This window comes from Scardinius erythrophthalmus (assembly GCF_964197995.2).
Source record: "Scardinius erythrophthalmus genome assembly, chromosome: 20".
In the NCBI taxonomy this organism is placed as follows: domain Eukaryota; kingdom Metazoa; phylum Chordata; class Actinopteri; order Cypriniformes; family Leuciscidae; genus Scardinius; species Scardinius erythrophthalmus.
In genome coordinates, this window is record NC_138240.1 from 27952156 (window position 1) to 27979885 (window position 27730).

The 27730-nt window shown below is 39.9% G+C and overlaps 1 protein-coding gene across 5 annotated transcripts in view; it reads left to right on the top strand.

Annotated features, from left to right (window-relative positions):
* ogdha (oxoglutarate dehydrogenase a) overlaps positions 1 to 27730 on the top strand; it is an 81474-nt gene that overhangs the window by 46897 nt on the left and 6847 nt on the right. For all 5 annotated transcript variants that reach the window (XM_081349451.1, XM_081349447.1, XM_081349449.1 and 2 more), the window contains 11 exons: positions 9528 to 9674; positions 9799 to 9889; positions 9980 to 10159; positions 12351 to 12479; positions 12564 to 12743; positions 12837 to 12989; positions 13072 to 13174; positions 13537 to 13665; positions 17297 to 17447; positions 17678 to 17805; positions 17909 to 18087. In XM_081349451.1, the coding sequence (XP_081205577.1) occupies positions 9528 to 9674; positions 9799 to 9889; positions 9980 to 10159; positions 12351 to 12479; positions 12564 to 12743; positions 12837 to 12989; positions 13072 to 13174; positions 13537 to 13665; positions 17297 to 17447; positions 17678 to 17805; positions 17909 to 18087 (1570 nt within the window). The remainder of the gene's footprint in view (positions 1 to 9527; positions 9675 to 9798; positions 9890 to 9979; positions 10160 to 12350; positions 12480 to 12563; positions 12744 to 12836; positions 12990 to 13071; positions 13175 to 13536; positions 13666 to 17296; positions 17448 to 17677; positions 17806 to 17908; positions 18088 to 27730) is intronic.

A 27730-nucleotide genomic window follows, 5' to 3' on the forward strand; every position in this document is an offset into this window, starting at 1 on the left:
TTCGGACACCATTCCAGGGGGCGCTGTCGAGCCCCCGTGCCACGCCCGGGTACCAGCTTCAGTCCGGCCCTGATGGCCGCAGGTTCTGATGTGTGTGCAAAGTTTCAAGAGTTTTCGAGCATGTTAAGGGCCCCAAAAGTGCCCGAGAAGTAGAAAAAAATAATAATAATAATAATAATAATAATAAACAATAATCCTACCGAAAACAATAGGGCCTTCGCCCTTTCAGGGCTTGGGCCCTAATAATAATAATCCTACCGAAAACAATAGGGCCTTCGCCCTTTCAGGGCTTGGGCCCTAATAATAATAATAATCCTACCGGAAACAATAGGGCCTTCGCCCTTTCAGGGCTTGGGCCCTAATAATCCTACCGAAAACAATAGGGCCTTCGCCCTTTCAGGGCTTGGGCCCTAATAATCCTACCGAAAACAATAGGGCTCTTCGCCCTTTCAGGGCTTGGGCCCTAATAATAATCCTACCGGAAACAATAGGGCCTTCGCCCTTTCAGGGCTTGGGCCCTAATAATCCTACCGGAAACAATAGGGCCTTCGCCCTTTCAGGGCTTGGGCCCTAAATATTACTGGGAAAATAGACTGAATTAGACTGAAAGTCAGAACAATGCAGGTGCATTTTACTCATCATTTAACTAATCTAGGGCTGTCACTATCAATTATTTTGGTAGAGTAATTGGTCAATTCTTTTGACAATTAATTGAGTAATCTGATCATATTTTTGGTGGTAATAAAAATAGAATAGAATAGAGTGAATACTAGGGGTGTGACGAGACACTTATCTCACAAGACGAGACGAGACACAAGATTGGGTTCACGAGAACAAGACGAGACAACGTTTTTGCACAATATTTTATAGAAATCCTCGATTTGCTGTTGACCAAATCGACGCGACGCGACCCATCATGCTTTGCGGGGGCGTTTTTGCTGCCTGACGTAGTTCCATAGGAAATGAATGGGCTTTGGCGTCGCGTCAGAAATTGAGACGCTGGTGGACAAGCGGCTTAACCCTACCAGTCTATTAATACTAGACTAACACTCTAATGAGAGTTAGTAGACGTAGGTGCAACGTTACTTATAGTCAACAGAATGTGTTAAAGGGACCATCAAAATAAAGTGAAACCAAGGGTTTTGCCACAAACTCAACTGACTGGCTTTTCTCCTGTATAATTTAACGTGAGTCACTTCAGACTAGGGGTGTGCATTGGCACTGCCCTCACGATTCGATTCGATTACGATTCACCAGGTAACGATTCGATTCAATTCGATTCTACGATGCATTGCGATGCATCAAAATTCTACTGCACACAACAAGGCAAAATTTTCATCAGTCATGAGGCAATACTGTAAGCAGTCAGATATTGAACAACAGATTTTATTGGCTGCTATGTGTGTATTATCACTCTCCTGTATCTTTGACATAAATGTCATTAAATAAAATAAAATTGAATGGTACAGGGTATTGGATATGGCTTTTTCAAACCTGAAAAAGAAAGCATAAATCACTGCTTTCAGTGCTTTGAATGAGAAATGGTTCTCTTCTCTCTGCTTGAGAACCATTTGAAATTAAATTTCAACTTTATTGTCCTACTCAAGGCCAGAAAATAAACAGTGTAGGGTGTAACGGTTCACAAAATTCATGGTTCAGTTCAATACGATACACTTGTGTCACGGTTCGGTACGTTTTCGATACAGCAAAAAGAAAGAAATGCCAGAGAAATGTCCTTGATTTTTTTTTTAATTCTTTTTTTATTAGAGCTAACATCATAAAGTATGAATTTTTTTTCTTTGAGCAATGATGGAGCTATAATTGACTCTTCTTAGGAGCATATAAAACAAAACAGCTCCTTGGAAAAAATTATATGTAATATTTTGTGCTTATAAACAAATGTTTATTTTAGTTCAGATTAACATTTGAGGGCAGCAATGTTATTCATAATGTCGAAATAAATCCGACACTTAATGTTACTTGAAAGCATTATACTACAATTCCTGCCAAACTTCCAAAGTTTCAGTTAGTGTTACTACAGTAAATCCATGGCGAATATTGCAGATCTGTGGACACTATTCGTGTCACAATGTTTCTTCCTGGTTTCCACGTCAGCGCCGTTTGATCCGTTAATAACGGAGAAATGTGAATGTTTCTCACTAGATCTCGCAGTGATGTTATTACTTTAGTGGCGAGTTCAAATGCTTTCTTTACTGGATCTCTTAGCGTTGTGTAGCCTAGTATAAGATCGGCTCGCGCTGCGTTGGTCCAAACTGATAAACAGTCCGTCACGAGTAGCTCAGTTTCGTTCCGCTTACATTGCGTTTGCCATTTGATGTTGTGGTCGCGCCATGCGTCTACATTATGAGCGCGCTCGCGACGCGCTTACATTTGAAATAACCGTTCGGTTTGAAAATGCGTGCCTTGTACCGAACGGTTTAGTACGAATACGCGTACCGTTACACCCCTAAAACAGTGACATAATCGATTATGGCACTTTGCCGCATCGATGCTGAATCGTGCATGCCCCGCATTGCGATGCATCGCCGAATCGATTATTGTTGACACCACTACTTCAGACCTTACTGTACATTTATGAGCTTCCAGAACTTTTGATTGAGGATGTGTGTGACCACTTAATGAAACTCATTTCCACAAATTGAACATAGCAATAAAAACAGTATAAATAACAAAAATAAATAACAGTTTTCTCTTAGTCTTAATAAGTGCAAACAATAAGTTAAAGTGCAACCATAATAAAAGTACTGTAGCGCACAGACTGTTTATAATTGTTGTGAAATTGCTGTTTTATTTTGCACTGGCAGTAATAGGGTTAAGGCAGTGAGTTCGGAAAAGGCCGGGTAGTGAAACGAGCGAGCAGGTTCGGCTGATGTGTTTGTGTACAGTTGTTCTTGCGTTCCGATTAAAAGTTCAGAAACGGAGCCTCCCTTGTCTGTTGTTCTTCAGACGTTACAGTACTCTCTCACTATTCAAAGTGCAAATAGAGACCAGAGCCACAACTACACAGTCCAGAGATAGGTTTGATATTGGGAGATAATTTGCGCGCATCAGGGAGCACGCATTTCACTTTCGGGTTTGCGATCACACGTAGGATACTCTGTGTATAAGGAGCGGTGCTGAGCATGCATTTTACTAGATAAGAAATGTATCATACGTCTTGGCTCTGTTGCACAACAAATCACCCGCCATCATCACGCGATCAGTGAACCGTGTGCGACACGCGACTGTAACTCGAGCTGGATGAGCAGAGCAGACGTTTAATAGTTTACAATGGTTTTTATTTGTATGAAAACAGCAAAACGACAGTGGAATCTATGCTAATTTCACCCTCACGCTCCGTCATGGCAATATCGCGAGACAGCTTTTCACTCGACGAGAAATCTCGTCACATTTTAGTCTCGCGAGATCTTGAGACTAATGTTCACCCCTAGTGAATACCCTTAAAATGACTTGATGCATATGTAATAACAACGAGGCAATAATTAGTTTACACAAAGTATTTAAAGAAATTCATTTTATGGTTTTATTGAACAACACTGTTTATAATATTATGTATAGACCCTTTCCAAAAAATTTGAATATCATGGAAAAGTTTATTTATTTCCATAATTCCATTCAAAACGTTAAACTTCCATAGATTATAGATTCAGGGCCCACAACTTAAACGATTTCAAGTATTTAGTTGTTTATTTGTACATAATTTGGGCTTCCAGCTCATAAAACCCACGAAAACAGGATTTCAAAAAATTTGAATATTACATGAAATCACACAGTAATTTCACAGTGATACCATGGTCATTGAACCAGGTTTTGGTTCTTTTGGCATTGTGGGCAGGTGCAAATCCTGCTGGAAAATGAAGTCAGCATCTCCATAAAGCTTGTCTGCTGAAGGAAGCATGAAGTGCTCTGAAAATGTCCTGGTAGACGGCTGCGTTGAGTGGACAGCACAGTGGACCAACACCAGCTGATGACATGGCTCCCCAAACCAACACAGACTGTGGAAACTTCACACTGGACTTCAAGCATCTTGAATTGTGTGCCTCTCCATTCTTCCTCCAGACTCTGGGACCTTGGTTTCCAAATGAGATGCAAAATTTGCTCTCATCAGAAAAGAGGACTTTGTTCCACTGTGCTTTACTAAATCCAGAGTCAACGCAGCCGTCTACCAGGACATTTTCAGAGCACTTCATGCTTCCTTCATTTTCCAGCAGGATTTGCACCTGCCCACACTGCTAAAAGAACCAAAACCTGGTTCAATGACCATGGTATCACTGTGTAATTACTGTGTGATTTAATGTAATATTCAAATTTTTTGAAATCCTGTTTTCGTGGGTTTTATGAGCTGGAAGCCCAAATTATGTACAAATAAACAACTAAATACTTGAAATCGTTTAAGTTGTGGGCCCTGAATCTATAATCTATGGAAGTTTAACGTTTTGAATGGAATTATGGAAATAAATAAACTTCTCCATGATATTCTAATTATGTATTTTAACAATCAACTTATGTACATTATGTATTATAACAAATGCCTGCAGAGGGCACAAATCAGGGTGATTGTTGTTGTTTCACTTTACAGCATGATCAAATCCTTGTTTAATATTGGCCAAACATTTAATTAAAATGTCCTCTTAATCTTTAATTTTTGGCCACTTCTTTTCAAAAGAAATGCTACAGCTGCTGTAATTTCTTCAAAAGAACATGTGAACATCAAAGCATGCAAACCCAGAGCGAGGGTTTAAACTTTTATTTTGAAATCTTGATGAATACTGATGTATTCTGTGTTATTGTAGGTTTATAATGCTATATTATGATTTTCTATCTGCACAGAAAAAATCGCCAGTGATCACCGCGAAATATATGCCGATTAGTTCTTTTTTTAGTGTCAATTCTATCATCCTAACGGATGAAAATACACTCAAACACATTCGAATAAAGTCATTTGTAATCATAACTTCAGTCAAATAATAATAATAATCATAAAGTGAATAAACTAGTCTTCATCAACTTTTAACAGAAACCATGATCCAGCTCATAAAAACTTTAAATATAACCTGCATACATTATTATTATTATTATTATTATTATTATGGCTCCTGCGATGGGTAGGGGGGGCGTCCCATCCCTGTGCGTTGAGCCGACCAGATGAACCAGTTGTTTCCAGTGCTGACGGTCTTATGCCAGCTGCTCTGCATCCTCCATAGCAACTCCATGTTGTTGGAGGTCGCCCGCAAGGACGTCAAGCCATCGGGTGCGGGGTCTACCTCGTGGTCGTCTCCAGCCTGCAGCCTTCGGATCAAACTGGAGAATGGCTCTCGTCGGATGGTCAGGAGGAAGGCGGAGAACATGGCCGAACCAGCGGGTACGACGTTGCGCAGCCAGGCAGGATGCTCTGGGCTGGCATGTGCGGGCTCTAAGCACTTGATTGGAAAACCGCTGGGGCCACCTGATGTTTTCGATGGTTCTGAGAGCCCTGCTATCAAAGCCATCTAATCTTGCAGCCAGTGTCTTATTTAAGGGCCAAGTCTCCGAGCCATAAAGCAGGATGAAGAGTACTGCTGAGTTGTAAATCCGGATCTTCGTCTTGCGTGAGATGATCTGGTGCCGCCAGAGTGGTTTCCAGAGAGACTGCAGGGCTGACGCAGCCAGGGCTCTTCTGCGGGTAATCTCTGGTTTTAGGTCCCCGTTGTCTGTCACTATGGATCCCAAATACACAAAGTTCTTGACAGGCTCTACAGTGTTATTGCCAAGCCGCAGGGAAGGTGGATGCGGTCCGTCACCGACATACATGAACTTGGTTTTCGTCCAGCTCACCTGGAGGCCAAGCTTCTCAGCCTCTTCACTGTATATGCCCAGAGCGTCTCTCATCTGGCTGTAGGACGTGCTGAGCAGGATGGTGTCGTCAGCATACTCCAAGTCAGTCAGGTGGTAACTGCCGAAGTTCACTCCGGGGACCCGCTCACAAACCCTGGACATCAGATGGTCAATGATGCAGTTGAAAAGGTCAGGAGCAGCCACGCAGCCCTGGTGAACGCCACTGGAGATGGGAAACCAGTCTGAGTCTCTGCCGTTGATGCGGACACAGCTCTGAGCGTTGCTATAAAGCAACTTGAACAGGGCAACGATCTTGGGTGGTGCTCCAAGGGCGTGTAGGATACTCCACAGTGAAGTATGGCAGACGGTGTCAAAGGCAGCCTTAAGATCTATGAAGCCGATATAAAGATGGCGATCTTTACGGAATCCATAGGTCTTCTCTATCAGCAAGCGAACGGCGGAGATTTGGTCTGTTGTGGAGCGATTAGGCATGAAGCCAGCCTGCTGGGGACGGCGGCTGCTTCTAATGGCTGGGAGAGCACGGGTAAGCAAGATCCTGGTAAAGAGCTTGCCGGGGATGGAAAGAAGGGTAATGCCTCTGTGGTTGCCGCAGACTAGCCTGTCACCCTTACGTTTCCAGAAGGGCAAGATGACTCCTCTGGTCCAGTCGCTGGGAATCCTCTCTGTCTCCCACACCTCATTGAATATGTGGGTAAGCCACTCGACGATGCTTTCACCGCCTGATTTTAGCATCTCAGTGGTTATTGCACAGATGCCGGGGGCTTTCCTGTTGTTAAGTTTTTCCAGAGCGGCTCTGACTTCCTCAGGTGTGACAGGGTCTGTACTGCAGACAACACTAGGGGCTGCAGCGTTAGTGGCCGATGAGATGGCGGGATCAGCCGGGGAGGAACCGTGCTGCAGAAGGAGGCTGAAGTGCTCTTTCCAGCGTTCGAGGCAGTTTGCTTCAGTTGTTATAAGGTTGCCTTATAACAACATCCAAAGACATTGTGAGCTGACTGGATGACACTTTCCTTGAAGGTCTGCCAGTCGTTCACCTTGTCGGTAGCCAGGTTATCAAAGGTGCAGCGGATGGCGCAACTGAAGTATGTGGCGATGTTTGGATCACTAAGTAAGGAGGAGTCCAGGCGAGGCTTGGTCTTGGTGTGCTGGTTGGCTCGCAGCTTTAACTTAAGCTGGGCCACCAGCAGGCGATGGTCTGTGTTGCCAAGCTCTGCTCCTCGGTACACACAGCAGTTGGTGACAAACGGCTTCCAGTGTCGAGAAATGAGGATATGGTCCAGCACTTTCCTGGTTCTGCCATCTGGGCTGTACCATGTCCAGTGATGGATAAGCTTCCGGGGGAAACCAGGTATCAGCAACGCAGAGGTTGTTGTGGTGACAGAGAAGGAGAAGGCGGTTACCGTTGTTGTTTGTGGACCTGTCAGCAAAGGTTGTGCCGACAGGTGAGCCTGTGGACCGGTCGCTGCTGGACAGAGTGGCGTTGGCATCAGTGAGGATGATGGTGATGTCGTGTGGTGAGGCTTGGCCAACAGCCTGATGGAGTTGGTCAAAGAAGACATCCTTCGCATCCTCATCAGCGACATCGGTGGGGGCATAAGCAACGATTACTGTCATCTTGCCGTGTTGGTGGAGAAAGCGGGCCGACAGTAATCTGTCGCTCAGGGGTGTCCAGCTGATGAGGGACTTGCGGAGGGCCTTTGGGATGGCAAGTGCCACGCCATAAAGGCCTGTCCGTCTCTCGGGGCCACTCCAGAAGTAGCAATGGTCGCCTGCTGTTATTTCGCCATTGCCGTGCCATCGGACTTCACAGAGCCCTGCCAAGGAGATGTTATAGCGGCAGAGCTCTCGGGACAGCAGGGTGGCAGCTCCGGGGCGAAGGAGTGTCTGGACATTCCATGTGGCGACTCGGATCCTGTGATGAAGCTTGATCCGTACTCGTTGGTCGGGGGCAGGCTGGGGTCCGTTACCGTGTTGGGAAGTCCGGCTTCTTTCTCTGATCGGTTTCGTAACAAAAGAGTTTCTCCTGGGTGGGTTGTTAGCCCTCCGCAGGATAGTCGGTTGGTCGGGCTGCCACCTCACAGCGTACCGACATGCTGGGGTCTTTGTTTGTCTGGAACCTACCCTGGAGACCGGCCCACCTAGGGTGACCCTACCAGGAGCAAGCTCCCGACGGTATCGCTCTCCAGGGTCACTGGAACGCGCAAGCCCCCTCGCCACGTCAAGGCCAGACCGAGAGAGGGTGCATACATAATAGTCAATAGTAAAATTAATTTACATGTTTTGACTGAACAGTTGTTGCATGTTTTAATAAAAATGTTGTTTAATATAACTAGTTACTATGCATATTCCAGTACGTTTTAATTGTTCACCCATCCTCTATCAGCACAGCATCAGTTGTCCATTAGGTTCAGACAGTGCTGTCATAGTATTTGTACTGTTCACATGCTCAGTATCACCAGCTCATTGGTTCTTAGTCCACGATTTACTCACCCTGATGCCATCCTAGGTGTATATGACATTCTTCTTTCAGACGAATACAATCCGTCTGAACTACTTCCGGCAGACGGCCATATGCATCGATTTACGCCAAAAAAGTAACCCTTGAACTTGACGCACAACGGAATGACTAACGCAGTTGCCCAGCCCTGTTTGTTTGAACCACAAGAGACGTCAATTGCTGTCATTACGTTGTGCGTCAAGTTCAAGGGTTACTCTTTTGGCTTAAATCGATGCGTACGGCCGTCTGTCGGAAGCTAGTTATTTTAGTCGTTTTAAGTTATTTCAAATATTTTAAATAAATATTTATATATTCATATTTTAAATATGGATATTTTTCTTACACAAACGCATCGTTTCACTTCAGAAGGCCTTTATTTACCTCCGGAGATTTTAAATCATGATAAGATGGACTTTGATGGACTTCCAAAAGCTCAAGCATGTTCGCTTGATGTGTGAGAACCAATGAGGTTCATTCTTATGTGTTAAGCAGCACGTTTGAACTTCCGCAAGAACCAATAATGTTCATTCTCGTATGTTACGCAGCATGTTTGAGCAAGAGGTTTCTTCTCGCGCGTTAAGCAAGTTCGGTTGAGCTTCTGTTAATGTTCACTGATCAATTTTAAATCAAAGATAAGTTTTTATCTGAATAAAAGCCTAAATTAAATCTGTTCATCATATAACGCGACTGTGTCTCTTCAGAAAATTTGGATTAAACCGTTCGATTTATATGGATTAGTTTTATGATCTCTTTATGATCTTTTTTTTTTTTTTAAGCGTCAAAGTTGTAGTTGTGTAGCTGCTAATGGACCAGTGGTTCTCAAGCCTCATGCGGCCCACCAAATGCCGACCACATTTAAAAAATACATTCTAGTTTTACAAAAAAAAATTTTTATGTAATTTAAAATGGATTAAACAAATATAAGTTTGAACTATGTTTTTTTTTTTTTTGTCATATAAAATCATTTTGGTGATCATATATTATTTCAGACATTTCCAGACCTACTATGTAGCTACTACTGCAATTATGATGCAAGAGGGAGGGGAAATTATATTGATTAAAGAATACAAGGGCACAATTTTGATTTCATGGTGCTTTTAAAAAGATGTTGTTGAAACCCATATTTGATGTTTATTGCAGCTATGTAATATATTACACATGCTGATTTCTGCAGGTTTGAGGAGTTTCTGCAGAGGAAATGGTCATCTGAGAAGCGCTTTGGGCTGGAGGGCTGTGAGAGTCTGATCCCTGCGCTCAAAACCATCATTGATAAATCCAGCAAGAATGGAGTAGATGCTGTCATCATGGGAATGCCTCACAGGTAGAAGAAGAGATTCTAATTTATAGAGGGGGAAAATGGAAAACAACTGATATTACAGTGGCTACATGCTGTTCTGGTGATTTATGGAATTAATTACAAACTCTCTTTCTGTCTGTCACTGTAGAGGACGTCTGAATGTGCTTGCCAATGTAATCCGTAAGGAACTGGAGCAGATTTTCTGTCAGTTTGACTCTAAATTGGAAGCTGCTGATGAGGTCAGTGACATTTTGTCTATATACACTTTGTTGGAATCTCATGAACTTATAGTATGTTTGTTCTGATGATTGTGTTGATACCTGTAACAGGGTTCAGGAGATGTCAAGTACCACTTGGGCATGTACCACAGGAGGATAAATCGTGTGACTGACAGGAATATTACCTTGTCATTGGTGGCCAACCCTTCCCATCTAGAAGCGGTGAACCCTGTGGTGCAGGGCAAGACTAAGGCAGATCAGTTCTACTGTGGAGACACAGATGGCAATCGGGTGAGATGTAAACTGCATCAATCTAGTGCTGTGACAGTGCGGTCATATACTTTACCATTTAAAAGTTTGGGGTAGGTAAGATTATTTTCTTTATGCTCCCCAAAGCTGCATTTATTTAATTAAAAAATACAGTAAAACGGTAATATTGTAAAATATTATTACAAATTAAAATAACTTTTTAAAACGTTTTGTTTTTGAATTTTCAACATCCATTACTCAATCCTTCAGAAAACATTCTAATATGCTGATTTGATGTTCAACCGGCATGTGCGGGGGGAGTTGGGTGGCTAATATGACAATGTGTACAAAACAGTTATGAATTGTTCAAAAGTTGGAAAATTCCTGTTTATTTATACGTTATCTCCCGTCAGACAGCCATAACACGTTGCTCCGAGCTTGCGTCTTGCTTCGGACTTTACTGACAGATAGTGATGCACCGATATCGTTTTTTCAGAAACGACCCAATACCATTGACCCAACGTCCTTGTGTAGAAATTTGTGTTCATACATATTTTTTACAGTTCAATTAGTAAAGCAGGTTGTTTAGGAAGATACACAACCACTTCTGTGACGCCAAGAACCCCAGACGCATGTGGCAAGGCACAGTAGCACATAGTAAATAGTAGGGGTGGCACGATCCGCCTTTTTTGCCTCCGATAACGATTCCGATACCTGGGATTCAGTACTGGCCGATACCGAGTACCAATCCGATAATAAAATAATAATAATTCAAAAAAGTGCTGAATTACCTAATAAACTGTATCTGTATGCTTGACTGTGGGGAAGAGACTGTGATTATTCTTTTGAGAAAGGCTTTTAAGCTTGACTTAAACATTATTTTCCTAACTTTCCTAACTTTTGTAAAACAAAAAACGGACAAAATATATAGGCTACTATATAATTAAAAAACATTTCTTTTAAAATTTTAAGCGCAGCTTTTTAATGAAGCAGCAACATATGATAGATAGGACAGAAAAACTAAAGCTATCAATAAACTTTCGTTGCTCAAAAGTTTTGTAATATGAAAGGCTCCAAGCGGCACGAAACGCTTATGCGCATTTCGTGCGCAGAATGATGCGCTTGAAGCGACATGGAGTCACAGTGCACAGCGACAGCACTTCGCATTGAAAAGTTCAAAGCACAAAAGGAAGAGATATTGATGCGTAGTGTTATATTATGCAATTAGTTTGAGCCTTTTAACAGTTTTAATTTCTGAACAGTAGTGCTCTCTACTCCAGTGTTGTGATCTAACAGGCATCCGGGAGAAAGTAACGTGAAACTCCAGCCAGATGAAGTCGCGGTCTCTCCCACCCCGAAACGCGATTGGCTATTTTTAAGAAGCAATTGGGCGGGATTTGTATGTGAAAATCTGGCAACCCTGCATGACGCGTGTTGCTCATCTCTCTTTACGGCATGTCTCTCAGGTGTTGTTAAGCATTTGTATGACAATTTAGGACTAAGGGACGTGATCGTATCGGATCGGGTTATACTCCCGCGATTCATGCAATATCCGATCCAGTGATTTTGGCCAGTATCGGACTAATACCGATACCGAATATCGGATCGGCGCACCCCTAGTAAATAGTACAACAATTGTGCACCGACACTTTATTGGCTTCTGCTCTGGTTACATTCCACTATTTACTGGCTATTGCACTTTTTTTTGCACTATTTTACTGTTTACTGTGTATTGTTTACTGTTGCTATGTATTGTATTGTGCGTATCATGTGAATGGTTGAGGGCTGTGTTGCACTGTCTATTGTAGGATGTTGTGATCTGTTGTTGTTTATTCTTGTATTGGTTATGCACCTCGGTCTGTACGAAACGAAATTTCTTTCAGCTGTATACATGTATACGGAAGAATGACAATAATGCTTGACTTGACTTGATAATTTAATAACACTTTAAATTTAAGCAAACATTAATATCCATTGTTCATACTGTACGTTAATGCCCAAATTCATTTGTAGATCTTAAACGATTGATTTTAGTATTTTATTTTTAATTTATTTAAACAAAATAGTTTAGACAACTGTCCATTTATTGGTCATAACATAACCAATAAATTGGGCTAATTCTGTATCGATGAGAATTTTAATATCTGAACATCCTTAGTACTTTTAGGATGTATTGTAAATGGATCAGTTATGATGAGCTCAGATCGAACCATCTGCTGTGTTTTTGTTTTAGGTAATGTCCATTCACATCCATGGTGACGCTGCATTCGCAGGTCAGGGCATTGTCTATGAAACTTTCCATCTGAGCGATCTGCCCTCCTACACCACACATGGCACTGTGCATGTGGTTGTCAACAACCAGGTATTTGTGCACAAACAATTCCACGCGTGATGTAACATCCCCCACCAAATATCCTCTTAACACACCTCTGCTTCTCTTTCTCAGATTGGTTTCACCACAGATCCTCGAATGGCGCGTTCCTCGCCGTATCCCACTGATGTTGCCCGTGTGGTCAATGCCCCCATATTCCACGTCAACGCAGACGATCCTGAAGCTGTGATGTACGTGTGCAATGTGGCCGCAGAGTGGAGAGCCACCTTCCACAAAGATGTAGTGGTGGATCTGGTGAGAGAGTGTCTTTTATATACACTTTTATCATTTATTGTCATGTTTTGGGAGTTTGTGACGTCAGTAAGGTAAATGACTTCTTTCCATTAGGTATGTTATCGCCGTATGGGCCACAACGAAATGGATGAGCCGATGTTCACCCAGCCACTGATGTACAAACAGATCAAGAAGCAGAAAGGAGTTCTTCAGAAATATGCTGAGAAGCTCATCGCCGAAGGTGCTGTCTCACGACAAGAGTATGAGGTCAGTCAGTCCTGCCCAGATCTAAGTAGCTGCCCAGTATCTTCAGCGGTCTATATGAAGTTTTTCTCATCTCTGTCCATAGGAAGAGATTGCCAAGTATGACAAAATTTGTGAGGAAGCTCATGCTCGCTCAAAGGATGAGAAGATCCTCCACATCAAGCACTGGCTGGACTCCCCCTGGCCAGGTGTGTATGAACATATATTTTTCTATTAAAAAGAATTAAAAAGAATCGCATCCTTGAATTATGAAATCAAGGTAAAAATATTTACGTAAATAAAACATACACAGATGATTCCTTCACAATAAGATTTATAACATGAATTTACAAAAGAAGTTTGAATTTCCATTTTATCCCGACCTTAAGTGATGTATTAAACCTTAAAAAAAGGGAAATAATATCTTTATACATTTATCTTTGGTTGCATCTTCCTGTCACCATCTGGAAGTGGGTGGTTCAGAATGAGTTGCAATATGTACTAGACTTGCCAGCATTTTGTTGCTGCTTCATGTGGATATAAGAGTATATTCATTGTGTTTGGTGTGCAGGTTTTTTTACTCTGGATGGCCAGCCCAAGAGTATGAGCTACCCGTCCACCGGTCTGCCAGAGGAGGATCTGACCAACATTGGACAAGTGGCGTCATCAGTACCCGTAGAGGATTTTACAATTCATGGAGGTTAGACATATGGAAATATGACATATCTCAATAATGAACATGAGGTATTGTTATCGTGGGCACTTTAAAATACCATGAAGAATTATTTATGAAGAATTATTCAGATTTTTAGAATGGATCTTAAGAATACTTTTCCATCAACCGGTTAAAATGTACAATACTGCTTGTATGCTGTGTCAAAAAATAGGCTTGTGCACTGATGTAAACAAGCTCAACATGCATGAGCAGCATGGTGGAACAAGTGGAGGAGACACACTGAATGAAAATGCCCTTTCACTCTCTGACAGCAGATGGCGCTTAACCCTCTGGGCTTCTTTGTAAAATAGTCACACTTAGCTTCCTCCCGCCCGAAAACGGGCGAAGCCTTAAAATTTTACTTTACTTTTTCCCAGGATAACCAATCAAATATATTTTTGTTCTATAATGTTTTCTGATTATTATTTAGAATTTTTAGAATTTTTTATGATATTTTGCATTAATTATATAATTTTTATGAGCTATTTTTTCCATTAGAATTAATATATATATATATTTTTTTTATTATTATTATTTTTTTTATAAATGCAACATTTCACATCAAAATAGAGTGCAGGCCTAAAAAAAAAAATTTTCAAGTGAGAAGAGCGCCATCTAGTGGCTTCAAAATGTATTAATTTGTGTCATGTCCTATAAACCTATAGCTTTTTTTATTTATTTATTTGATTTATTCCCATTCGGAAAGAAACATTTTTATTACTAAGCAACCACTGAATGGAACAACACAAATTATATATCATTTTAAAGCTTAGGATCTCAGCTTTTTAATGCATCTAATTACATTTATTAACTCCTTACGAGTGCTGAGTAATCCCTCTAAAACCGAGTGTACCGCCAGCAGGCGCCACCTAGCTGCGAAAATATTCTTTACCATATTTTTAAAAAATCTTGCCTTGATTAACACAAAGTTGATGTCATTTGAAAGCTTAGAGTCTGAACTTTACAGTGAATGTATCCACTTTGAAAAACTCTTTAGTATTGCTGAGTTATTTGCTGATAAATAGAATTTCTTTTTTTTCATAATCTATAAAATAATGTACTGCAATGTGTCAAAAACATCATACAGCTCATGAAACATTCACAGATAATTGAAAATGGCACTTCATTTTTTACAGCATATTATTACAATTAAAATGAGCCCAAAATTAACATAATCTATTGCTTTTATGACAAGATATTCTTCATGGAGAAAAAATTGCCCATGAGGGGGTGTCAAAGACTGTACAAAAAGGCTGTCTCTTTTCCAAATGCTGTAACTTTTGATTCCTTTGTCCAAAAATTATTATTTTTTTATCCAGATGCAGCTAACATGTAGGGGGACTTCACTAAAAAAGAATTTTCCTCCTACCTTATTTCCTTCCCGAGTTATTCCATGACAAATAAGAAAGATATGCAAAATCATAATAAAAATTATATGTATATATTGTCTTTTATCCGCTGTTTCTTGGCAGGACAATGTCCAAATGTAATGTAATTTATATTTTCAAAAATTTTAAAAAGAGTTCTTTCAAACGATACCTACCTTTTGACTCTCCTTGCTATAGTTTTGGAGTTATTATGATTATATCATTTTTATATAGTTTGGGGCAAAATTTGCTGTTTCAGTCTTACCAGTTCATTTCTCTCAGTGTGTGTGTGTGTGTGTGTGTGTGTGTGTGTGTGTGTGTGTGTGTGTGTGTGTGTGTGTGTGTGTGTGTGTGTGTGTGTGTGTGTGTGTGTGTGTGTGTGTGTGGGTGTGTGTGGGTGTGGGTGTGGGTGTGTGTGTGTGTGGGTGTGTGTGTGTGGGTGTGTGTTTGTGTGTGGGTGTGTGTGTGGGTGTGTGTGTGGGGGGGGGAGGGTGTCTTATTTGCACTCTTGATGCTTTAGAGTGTCACCCCTTCATTGCTGTACACTTTTTTTCAGCACAGTGGCTGATCTGTAGCTTGTACCACCAAAAGTTTCTCTGAGTTTTCCTATTTTTTCGTATTTCCCATTCATTTCCTATGTCGCCCGTTTTCGGGCGGGAGGAAGCTAAGTGTGACTTTTTTTTTACGACCCTTTAACATATCAGAATCATCTCCTTGATTTTTTTTTGTGTGTTCATATAGGTAATAAAACAAAAGTCACCAAGTTTCACCCCCATCCGATGAAGCAAAAAATTAAACAATTCGAAACGCTCAAGTTTTCGCCCGTTTTCGGGCGAAGAAGCCCAGAGGGTTAAGGAACAGCAGAAGTGCAGCCATTACCTCTGTAACCCCGTAAACAAAGCAGTCCTGCTACTTTGGCCCTGACCCAAATGGCACACTTCATACACACTTTCGGTCTTGTGGACTTACTATGGCTGCCACGTGGGTGTGTCCGTTAAGTCCATGGGTGTCCCATTTTATCATTTTAGGTCTCAGAAGGGTGCTCGCTTTGTGGTTGATGGGACAGAGCCTTTCTATTTCAGTCATTTAGATTTTTGTATTTGCAGTGGTGTCCATCACCATGCCAAAAACTTAAACACTTAGACTTAATAGGCCATTTATTTTCCAAATTAAAATTTTTACTTTTTAATCTGGACTACAACATGCCCTAGATATTGATTAAAAAAAGTAACACTTTACTTTAAGGCTCCATTAGTTAACATTAGTTAATGTATTAGTTAACATTAACTAACAATAAAATAAAAAGTTATAAGTTATTTAATTATGCCTCGCTCTCTCTTGTTTCATACAAGCGCAGCTGCAGCCATTTTGTGACTATTGTTTTGTACACTGTTGAATTATAAGATACAAACAGGTACGATTTTAAAACAGTTTAATCTGAAATCAATATCTCTTATCTCCATAATTATTTATGTGGCGAAATGCTGTGTAATAAGTGGTATACCGTATCTCATAAATGTCTGTCTAGTTTGAACTTGCCGCGCTAGCAACTGCTCTCTTCGTGGAAGCTTTGCGTTTAAAGACCTAATAAAATATTTCAACACATCAATATTTTGTGTCTAATTATTTACTTATAAATAGTAGCCGTAGCCGTGTAATAAGTTGGATAATGTACATCCAGCCGGTTGTTATCTCAGAATAAACCCCTTTCAGGCTGATGCAAGATCCCTCCGCTTCACATCGGGGTCCTCATCACCTTGTTGGGGGTTTATTCTGAGATAACAGCCGGCTCGATGTACATTATCCCTTACATAAAATACTTCTAAAGCATTGATTAATCTCAGTAAATGTTTAATAATGTGTTGAGCTAACAATGATCAGTTGTATTTTTTTTAACCAACGTTATCAAAGAATAATAGCTTATGCTCATTGTTAATGTTAGTTAATGCATTAACTTACGTTAACTGAGACCTTACTGTAAAGTGTTACCTATTCTTTATTATTCTTTTTGCACTTTAATCAGTTTGAAACAATTGTTTACTCTGCATTTCTTGTGTATAGTTTTAGTGTAATTAAATGTTCAGTTATTTTTGTTATAAGAAAAAAGTTATTAGACCTGTTATAGTATGACAACTTATTTGATACCGTCACATGCCTAATGGAGGTACGCTAGACATACAAAATAGTACATAAATATGCACACATTTCATGTTCTGTTACAATAATGCTCGTCTTCCCTTTGTGTAAAGGTCTGAGTCGTATTCTAAAGGGCCGTGGAGAAATGATCAAGAACAGGATGGTGGACTGGGCTCTGGGAGAGTACATGGCCTTTGGCTCTCTGCTCAAAGAGGGTATCCATGTGCGTCTCAGTGGCCAAGATGTGGAGAGAGGAACCTTCAGGTATAAACAACATTCACAATCATTCAGTATTCAAAATCATTCAATTAATAAACATTTTTAGAATTACCATAATAATATAATTATTAAATATAGTTGTGTAGCAACGGCACATTTTTCTGTTTGATAGACTTTTTTATTTTAGCCACTATTTCAAGTGTATGTATGTCCATGTATTATTTGGGATTTCAGCTCAGTGTAAGAATGTTACTGACCTGTTGTTGCATTTGCAGTCACCGTCATCATGTTCTTCATGATCAAAATGTGGACAAGAGGACTTGCATCCCGATGAACCACTTGTCCCCTAACCAAGCCCCGTACACTGTCTGCAACAGCTCTCTGTCTGAGTATGGAGTTCTAGGTATTTAGACGCTCCGAGTGCATGTTAAATTATCTCTGCAGTTAATGGAAGTTTGAGGACGCTCTTAGAAACTTGTGTTTTCTTTCTTTCCTTCATTCCTTAGGCTTTGAGTTGGGCTTTGCCATGGCCAGTCCCAATGCTCTGGTTCTGTGGGAGGCCCAATTTGGAGACTTCCATAACACAGCTCAGTGTATAATAGACCAGTTCATTTGCCCTGGCCAAGCTAAATGGGTCCGCCAGAATGGCATCGTCTTACTGCTGCCACATGGCATGGAGGGGATGGTATGGCTGCATTACACACAATTCTTATCTCCATGCTCCATTTCTCTCTCTCTCTCTCTCTCTCTCTCTCTCTCTCTCTCTCTCTCTCTCTCTCTCTCTCTCTCTCTCTCTCTCTCTCTCTCTCTCTCTCTCTCTCTCTCTCTCTCTCTCTCTCTCTCTCTGTGTTTGCGCATGCGTGAGCGTCTGTTGAGCGAGTGAGTGGAGGGTGATTCGGAGCGTGGCTGAAGTTTCTTCTCAACTTTTACGGTCTGTTATGTTCTTTCTCTTCTGTTATATCTTACTGAATTGGTATCGTGTGTGTTTGTAGGGGGTGAGTGGGATAGGGGAGGGTTAGCCAGTTTTTAAAACTGGCGGCCATGGAGAGTTCGGGAGGAGCGGTTTTTGCCCAGCTCACCCGGCGGCATGGAATTAAAGTGCCGGTTGGCATTGAGAGCTCAGTGGAGGAGGTTAGTATAGCGATCGGAAAAATTGTTGGATATAACAGTATACGGTCTGCATCTAGGATGAACGGCGCTGTTGTCCTGTTTTTGGATTAGATTGAAAAAGTGAATGAGACTTCCGGTTCGGCGTCGGTAATGGCGGCAGCATAGAGTAACAGCTCCCCGAATAAAGTTTTAAAATACCCCTTTTCTCAGATTGAAAACATCAAAATTAGGATATTATAGAAAGGGGTGGGACCATGACAAGTGGGAAAGCAAGGAAAACTGGAAACAACACTGGAAATATGGGAGACGTCGAAAGTCAGTCAGAATTAACAACGAAGACAACGTCAGCCGTAGACGAAGCTAGCAAAGCCACGAGCAAAGCAGACGAGCTATTACAGCAGAATTCATCTGAAAAGATGGCAACTCTGGACATTGTGCTGCAAGAGCTAAGAGATTTTCGCAGTGAGAACGGGGAAAGCCTCAAAATAATTCGGGAGGACATTCAAAAAATAGATAACAGGATGGATGAGGCTGAACGGCGGAAGACCGGATTCAAAATATCGAGGACGCCACTTTGGAACTTTTGGAGTTACAAAATCAAGTTGCAGCTAAATTGACGGATCAAGAGGGCCGTTTAAGAAGAGACAACATCAGGATTCACGGCTTAAAAGAAGGAGCAGAAGATGGGGCCCAGTCGATGGCCGCTTTCATCGAGTCCCTCCTGAGAGAGAAACTCGAATTACCGCCGTCCCTGGAACTCACCATTGAACGAGCTCACCAGTCGACGGTTACGTCACCCCCAAAAGACGCCCCACCGAGATCAGTAGTGGTGAAGTTTCTCAGTTACAGATGCAAAGAAGTAATCGTGAAAACGGCGTGGCAGAAAAGGGGATTTGAGTATGAAGGCAAGAAGATAATTATAGATCACGACTATGCACCCGAGATTTTGAATCAGCGGAAAAAATACGCAGAGGCAAAGAAAGTGCTCAGGGATAAGAAGATACGTTTCCAAACACCATTTCCAGCACGCCTCCGGGTATTTTACGATGGTGGGACACGCACGTATGATTCAGCGGAGGAGGCGACGAAAGATATGGCTGACAGGGGCTATCAAGTGAAGGTAGTGGAGCCCACGGAGGACGTGATGGAGAAGATAAAGCGCCTGACGTGGCGCCGTGACCGATCTGAGAACGACGGACGACAGACGGGTGCTAGACCTGGGTATAAGCAGAGACTGCAGGCTTTTAGGAGGACGCCGGAGGCAAATGACTGATCCAGGAGTTTCCAGGACTTCCTTTTTTCTTTTTCTTTTCAGTATTTCAAGGTGAGATGTGGATGAAGAGCTCCCTCATAATAAGGTACAATTGTCGGGACTGTATTCTCCGAGATGTCGTTATGGTATGAACTTTTTGTTTGATTCTGGTCGCAGCAAGGGCCCTCTGGCTGTTAGGGCTAGAGGCTATCCCTCTGAGTCTTATTTAGGCTCAAATGAGGTCGAGAGAAAGACCTTAATATTGGAAGTCCTTTTGTTTTCATTTTGTGATTTGGGAAAAAACTGTTCTAGAGCTGGTTCTGTTAGGCTCATGGTTGTGTGTTTTTATGGTAGCATAGGGGGTGGACTGGGGATAGTAAAGAGAACAATTAGACCTAAAATATGGCTATACAAAAAATGTAATTAAGGTGGTTTCCTATAACGTGAATGGTGTTCTCAACCCAATTAAAAGAAGTAAAATTTTAAGTAAAATGAGGAAAGATGGGGCGGGGATAGTTTTCCTGCAGGAAACCCATCTGACAGAAAAAGAACATGAAAAACTAAGGAGAAATGGCTATAATCAGGTATATGTTGCTTCATATAAATCAGGTCACAGGAGAGGGGTAGCGGTTTTAATATCAAATAAAATCCCATTTCAAAAACAGTCAGTGATAAGTGATAAAGATGGAAAATATGTCTGGGTTAAAGGACGAGTAGAGGGAGTATTAATTAGTCTTCTGAATATATATGCCCCCCCTGGCTCAGATTGGACTTTTTATAGACAATTGTTTGATTTGATGGCATCTGAGGGGGAGGGGGTGTTAATCGCAGGAGGGGATTTGAACCAAAGGCTGGACCCTCTACTAGACACCTCGGAGTAAAAAATAATGTGATTCAAAATAAAATTAGAGATATGATGGGGGAATTAGGTATCATGGATGTATGGAGGGAATTCAATCCTACAACCAAGGACTACACTTTTTACTCATCTCCGCATAAAATATATTCAAGAATAGATTACATCCTAATGTACAATAAAGATAGACATATGGTGGGGAATTGTGAGATAGGGGTGGCTGACTTATCTGATCATTGTCCAGTTTATGCAACTTTGGCTTTGACATCTGAAAAAAGAACAACATTCTGGAGACTTAATGCCAGTATATTAAAGGGAAACATTAAGGAAGAATTAGAATCGGAAATTCAAAAATATTTGGAGGAGAACGATAATGGGGAAGTGTCCCCACCAGTACTATGGGACGCGTGTAAGGCGGTGTTAAGAGGGAAAATAATTGCCAAGTCAGCTTATTTAAAAAAATTTAGGCAAAGGAAACTTGATGCATTACAGTTGGACCTACAGAAATTAGAACAGGAACATAAAGAAAGGCCGATTGATAAAACTTATCAGGAAATTAGGAAGAAAAAAGCAGAAATAAATGATATTTATTCAGCAGCTATACAAAAAAAGTTACTGTTCACAAAACAACGGTATTATGAATCAGGTAGTAAATCATCAAAATTATTGGCATATAAATTAAGAAAACAGCAGGCCAGAAGTAATATATATAAGATAAGGGATTCTCACAATAAAATAATAAGGCACAAGACAGAAGATATACAAAAATGTTTTGAATTATATTATACACAACTTTACGACCAACCATTCATTGATAATAAAACAGACATAGAAGCCTTTTTAGAGACACTTTCATTGCCTAAGGTAACAGATGAACAAAATTCAGGCCTAATATCATAGATAACAGCTCAGGAAATAAACTCTGCGATTTCTAAACTCAAAATGAATAAGTCTCCGGGAACAGACGGATACTCCTCAGAATGGTACAAGTTGTTTAGGAAATCATTAATCCCAATGTTAGAAAAAACGTTTAACTGGGTGTTAAAGAAGGGGGAAATACCATACTCGTGGCGGGAAGCCATAATTTCTGTAATCCCTAAAGAAGGCAAGGATGAATTGGATTGTTCCAGCTATAGACCTATTAGTGTCCTGAATCAGGACTATAGACTTTTTACTGCAATATTGGCTAGACGTATTGAAAAAATCTTACCGGGTATTATTCAATTGGACCAGACGGGGTTTATTAAAGAAAGACAAACGCAAGATAACATAAGAAGGGCTTTACATGTGATGCAGCATATTAAAGAAAATCATACTGAAGCAGTGGTTATGGGAATGGACGCGGAGAAAGCGTTTGATTCTGTCAGGTGGGATTTCCTCTATAGTGTGTTAAAAAAATTTAACTTCCATGATATAATAATTAGGACAATACAAGCCTTGTATACTGACCAAACAGCTAGGATTAAGATAAATGGGAGTTTATCCAATTCTATTTCATTAAGGCGCGGATGTAGGCAGGGTTGTTCGGCTAGCCCCCTTCTCTTCGCAATTTTTTTGGAACCACTTAGCCAATCCATAAAACAAAAAGCACAAATACAAGGCATAGAGATAAAGGGGACATGTCAGAAGCTTGCACTTTTCGCAGATGATGTCTTAATATTTTTGTCTAGTCCTGATACATCCTTGCCAGCGCTTATGTCAGAATTTGCAAAGTTTGGACAAATGTCTGGCTACAAAATAAATGTACAGAAAACACAAGTCCTCACTTTCAATTATAGCCCCTCTGAAGCGGTTAAAGAAAATTATGAAATTAAGTGGAATTTAAAATCAATGAAATATCTAGGAGTTAATTTAACAAAAGATATTAGCCAATTGAAATCAGTAAACTATGACCCATTAATATCCAAAATAAAAGAAGATATTGCAAGGTGGAATTTAATCCCCTTTATGACTCTTACATCTAGAGTCGAGGTGGTCAAAATCAATGTTCTCCCTAGGGTGTTATACCTATTTCAGAATATTCCAGTGGAGGTACTGGACAAGGAAGTTATAGAATGGGACAAAATTATCTCAAGATATATCTGGCAAGGAAAACAACCTAGAATATGATATAAAACACTACAACTGTCTAAGGCGAAGGGGGGGCTAGCTCTCCCGTGTTTAAAAAGTTATTATCAAGCAGCGCAAATAAAGCCTTTGCTGAACTTATGTAATCCCTCCTACTCTGCTAGGTGGAAAGAAATTGAAATGAAAATGGTAACGGAAGTTCCAATACAGGCATTTATCGGGGATAACAAACTCAGGCACCAATCGAAAAATGTACCTAACCCATTTCTTGACATTTCACTTAAAGTGTGGTTTGAAATTGTTACAAAAAATAACTTGACACACAGCAATAAGCTGCTAAGGTGGATAGGATACGATACAGAATTTTCCCCTAATAGAAGAGATAATAGATTTAAAAATTGGGAACAAGGCCCACATATGTTTTGGGAACTATTAGATAATAAGAAGTGTAAACGTTTTGAAGAAATCAAAGAACAGTTTAGTCTGGCAAATCAAGATTTCTATAGATTTTTGCAAGTGAGGCACTATTTAGAGCATGATATAAAAAAAGACAATTTTGACGTTGAGTTAAGCATTATAAAACTCTTTATTTCAGCATACAAATCTAAACTTAACAGGAAATTAATTTCAAAGATATATTCAGGGATATAAATTTTAAAAGGAAACGATACACACTACATAAAACAAAAATGGGAAATTGAAGCAAACATAAAATTGACGGATGAAGATTGGGAAGATCTCACTCAACAAATATGGAGAGTGACATCATCTTTAACTTGGAGGGAGCATGGTTGGAAAAACTTTGTGAGATATTTTAGAACTCCAGCTCAGACAAAATATCGGGATACAAGCTGTTGGCGGGGATGTGGAGAAAAAAGTGCAAATCATGTTCATATTTTTTGGAGTTGTCCTTCGATGGTGAAATACTGGATGGAACTTAAACAATGTATGGACAAGATTTTAAGGATTAATCTCCCTTTAACTTTTGACACATTTTATTTGGGAAAACTTAATGGATGCAAGGTATAAAGAATCTGAATTGTAAAATGTTTAAAATTATGATATTAGCAGGAAAAAAGGGAATTACTAGGAAGTGGCTAAAGGTGGAAGCGCCAAGAAAAGAAAATTGGGTTGAGGTGATGCATGATATATACATTATGGAGAAACTGACTTCCACTTGTAGATTGGAAATGGAAAAATTTGAGAGGTTGTGGAAAGGATTCTTGGAATTTATTCGGCCAATAAGATCAGACTTTGTGTGAATCATAATAGCAGTGGCATTTCCCTAGTTTGCTTTTGCTACCAGTTTATCTTTTTTTTTTTTTTTTTGTGGGTGGGGGGTGGGGTGTTAATTTTGTTCTGGAAAAAAGAAGGGGATGTAAGACAGTATAAGAAATATGTATTATATGACCAAATGTGTATTTTTGTTTTGCAACATCAATAAAAAAATAATATAAAAAAAAAATAAGAAAAAGTGAATGAGGTTGTTGAGAAAGGAATAACGCTGAATGATAGCTTTGTGAAAGTTTTTCCTCTGGTTAATCCAGCGAAGAAAGTTATGCTTTCGAATGTGCCCCCTTTCATTAAGGACGAAACTTTAGAGAGGGAACTTTCAAGACATGGTCAGATTGTCTCAACCATAAGGAAGATTCCTTTAGGTTGCAAGTCTCCATTATTGAAACATGTTGTTTCTTTTAGGAGACAAGTATATATGGTGCTGAAGAGCGATATAGAGGATTTGAATATTGTTCTGAAGTTTAGGATTGACGGTTTTGACTACGTTATTTTTGCGACAACTGAAGGTTTGAAGTGCTTTGGATGTGGTAAGGAAGGCCACTTAATGCGTTCATGTACCGAGAAAGAAACGCAGAAAAATAGCACTGTGGGAGGAGATTCGGAGGAAGAGAATCAGGAGAGCAATGAAATAGAGCAGGTGCTTGTAGTTGGTGAAAAAGGAAAAAATGTGGAAGAGATAGAGGTGAATGGAAATGTAGAGGATAATATAAAGGAAACGCAGGGAAGTGATGAAGTAAATCTGATTGAGCTACAAGCTGATCTTTTTCGAGATGATGAGACAATTTTCAAAGTTCCAACAGTTAAGAGAAAAACAAATCAATGGGAAGTTGTGCCTAAGTCTAAGAAAAAAATGCAGGACGGTGTTGTAAATGATGATGGAGTTAGTGCTAGTGGGGAGCCCTGTAGTGCAGATGAGGTTTCAGAATCAGACAGTGAAAGAGAAACTGTTGATTCTCTCATTAATACAAATCTGGAAGACTTTAGTGGTTACAGTTTGGAGCGAATAAGACATTTTCTACAATCCACTAAGGGGAAGCGAAATGTTGAAGTCATTGACCATTTTTCTGATCAGACGATGTTTATTGAGTCAGCCAGAGTGGCGATGAGGCGAAGAGGGGAAAATTGTCTGTCAAATCCAGATGTGTATCGGCTGAAGAAAATTGTGCAAAGATTGAGTTCTCAAATAATGCAAAATGAAAGTGATCAAATGGTGGAGTAATACAAATGTGTATGTGTTGTGCCTTTTGTTTTGCTCTCTCCTAATGAGTAATTTTAAAATTTCATCCATTAATTTAAATGGAGCGAGAGACGCTGTTAAGAGAGCACAACTATATGATGTTTTGAAAATTAAAGGTATAGATATCGCATTTGTACAGGAAACTCATAGCACACAAGAAAATGCTGTAGAATGGCAAAAAGAATGGGATGGTCAGATCTTTTTAAGTCATAACAGTGTTTTTAGTGCAGGAGTTGGAATTTTATTTTCCAAAAAATTCTTGCCAGATTCCTATAATGTAGAAGAGATAGTGAAAGGAAAGTTATTAAAAGTTACAGCAAAATATGATAAGGTTATTTTGGAATTGATTAATGTTTATGTTCCAGTCAATGCATCTGAGAGAATGATTTTTTTAAACACACTTGCTAATACAATTCATCAATGTGAAGAGCATTATTTGATACTTGGTGGAGACTTTAACTGTACCGCCAATGACATCGATAGAAATCATTTAGAACCTCACAGTGCTTCAAGACGTCGATTGTTGCAAGTTATTGAATCAAATGAACTTTGTGATGTCTGGAGGAACTTGCATGACGATATAAGACAATACACTTGGACACATGTAAGAGAAAATCACATTGCTTTGGCAAGGCTGGACAGATTTTATTGTTATAAGTTTCAGTCTCAATGCTATAAAAGTTGTCACATATGTCCAGTAGGTTTTTCAGATCATTCTATGGTGATTACTTCTGTCTATATTAATTCTATAAAAATTACAAGTGCTTATTGGCATTTTAATTGTGCATTTATTGAGGATTCTAATTTTAAGAAATGTCTTTGGTATCTTTGGGAAAAATGGAGATTACAAAAAGAAAATTTTATTTCACTGCAACAATGGTGGGATGCTGGAAAGCTTCAAATTGAACAGTTTTGAAATCAATATGCTTTCAATGTGACAAAGGACATTACTAGATCTATACAAAAAATAGAATCTGAAGTTTTGGAGCTTCAAAATTTATGTGGGTCCATAGGTAATCAAGAGAACTTTAAGGCACTGAAAAATAAAAAAACAATTTTGGCTGATCTGCTTGGAGTTAGAGCACAGGGGGCGCTGGTGAGATCAAGGTTTCAGAATATATCTGAAATGGATGCCCCATCCAGATTCTTTTTTAGCTTGGAAAGAAAGAATGGCCAAAGTCGGTTAATGCACTGTTTAAGATCTGAGGATGGAAAAGAACTTAGGAAAACTGCTGATATACGCAGAAGAGCAACTAAGTTCTATGAAGAGCTCTATACCAGTGAGCATAAAGAAGATAATTTAATGGCACAACAATTTTATAAAGACCTTCCTCGGGTGCCTAAAAATGCTTTTGAAGAATTAGTGAAACCCCTGTCAAGGGAGGAGTTATATGTTTCCTTACAAAGCTTAAAAAATGGCAAGGCACCAGGAATTGATGGTTTGCCTGTTGATTTTTTTAAGGCCTACTGGGAGTTTTTGGGAGAAGATTTGCTTGAAGTTTTGAATGAAAGCTTAAATGGAGGCAAGTTGCCACAGAGCTGTAAAAGGGCAGTTTTAACCATGCTCCCAAAAAAAGGTGACTTAAAGGAAATTAAAAATTGGAGACCGGTGGCATTGTTGTGCGCTGATTATAAAATCCTATCTAAGACCTTGGCTAACCGGCTAAAAGAAGTGATGGGAATGATAGTACACACAGATCAGTCATATTGTATACCTGAAAGATCGATTGTGGATAACATCTCACTAATTAGAGATGTTTTAGAGGTTTCTAGGCTTTTTGGCCTAAAGTGCGGTCTGATTTCACTGGACCAGGAAAAGCTTTTGACCGGGTGGAACATTTTTATTTATGGGATACTTTTAAAGCTTTTGGTTTTCCTCCTGGTTTTATAGATATGATAAAGGTCCTTTATGAGGACATTGAAAGCATATTGAAGATCAATGGTGGCTTGAGTGCTCCGTTTAGGGTAGGAAGAGGAATCAGATAAGGATGTTCAATGTCTGGCATGTTGTATTCAATTGCTTTGGAACCTATGTTAAGTCAAATAAGGGAGAGTATTTGTGGTTTCAATTATGATAGTGCTTTAACTGTAAAAATGTCAGCATATGCTGATGATGTAATTGTTTTAGTGAATGATCAACAAGACATTAACAGACTAACAGAAATTGTTGAAAATTTTGGTAAAATTTCCTCTTCAAAAGTTAACTGGTCAAAGAGTTCAGCATTTTTAATGGGTGATTGGAAGACTGAAAACCCGATTTTGCCTGGTGGAATGGTATGGGCAAATAAAGGTTTTAAGTATTTGGGAGTATTTTTGGGTGATGAGACCACAATGCAAAAGAATTGGGAAAATGTTTTAGAAAGAGTTCAAGGAAGATTGGGGAGGTGGAAATGGCTTTTGAGAAAAATGTCATTTAGAGGGAGAATTCTTGTAATCAATAACTTAGTGGCATCTATGTTATGGCATCGCTTGGCAGTATTAGAACCCCCAGTGGGCTTGCTGGAGAAGAT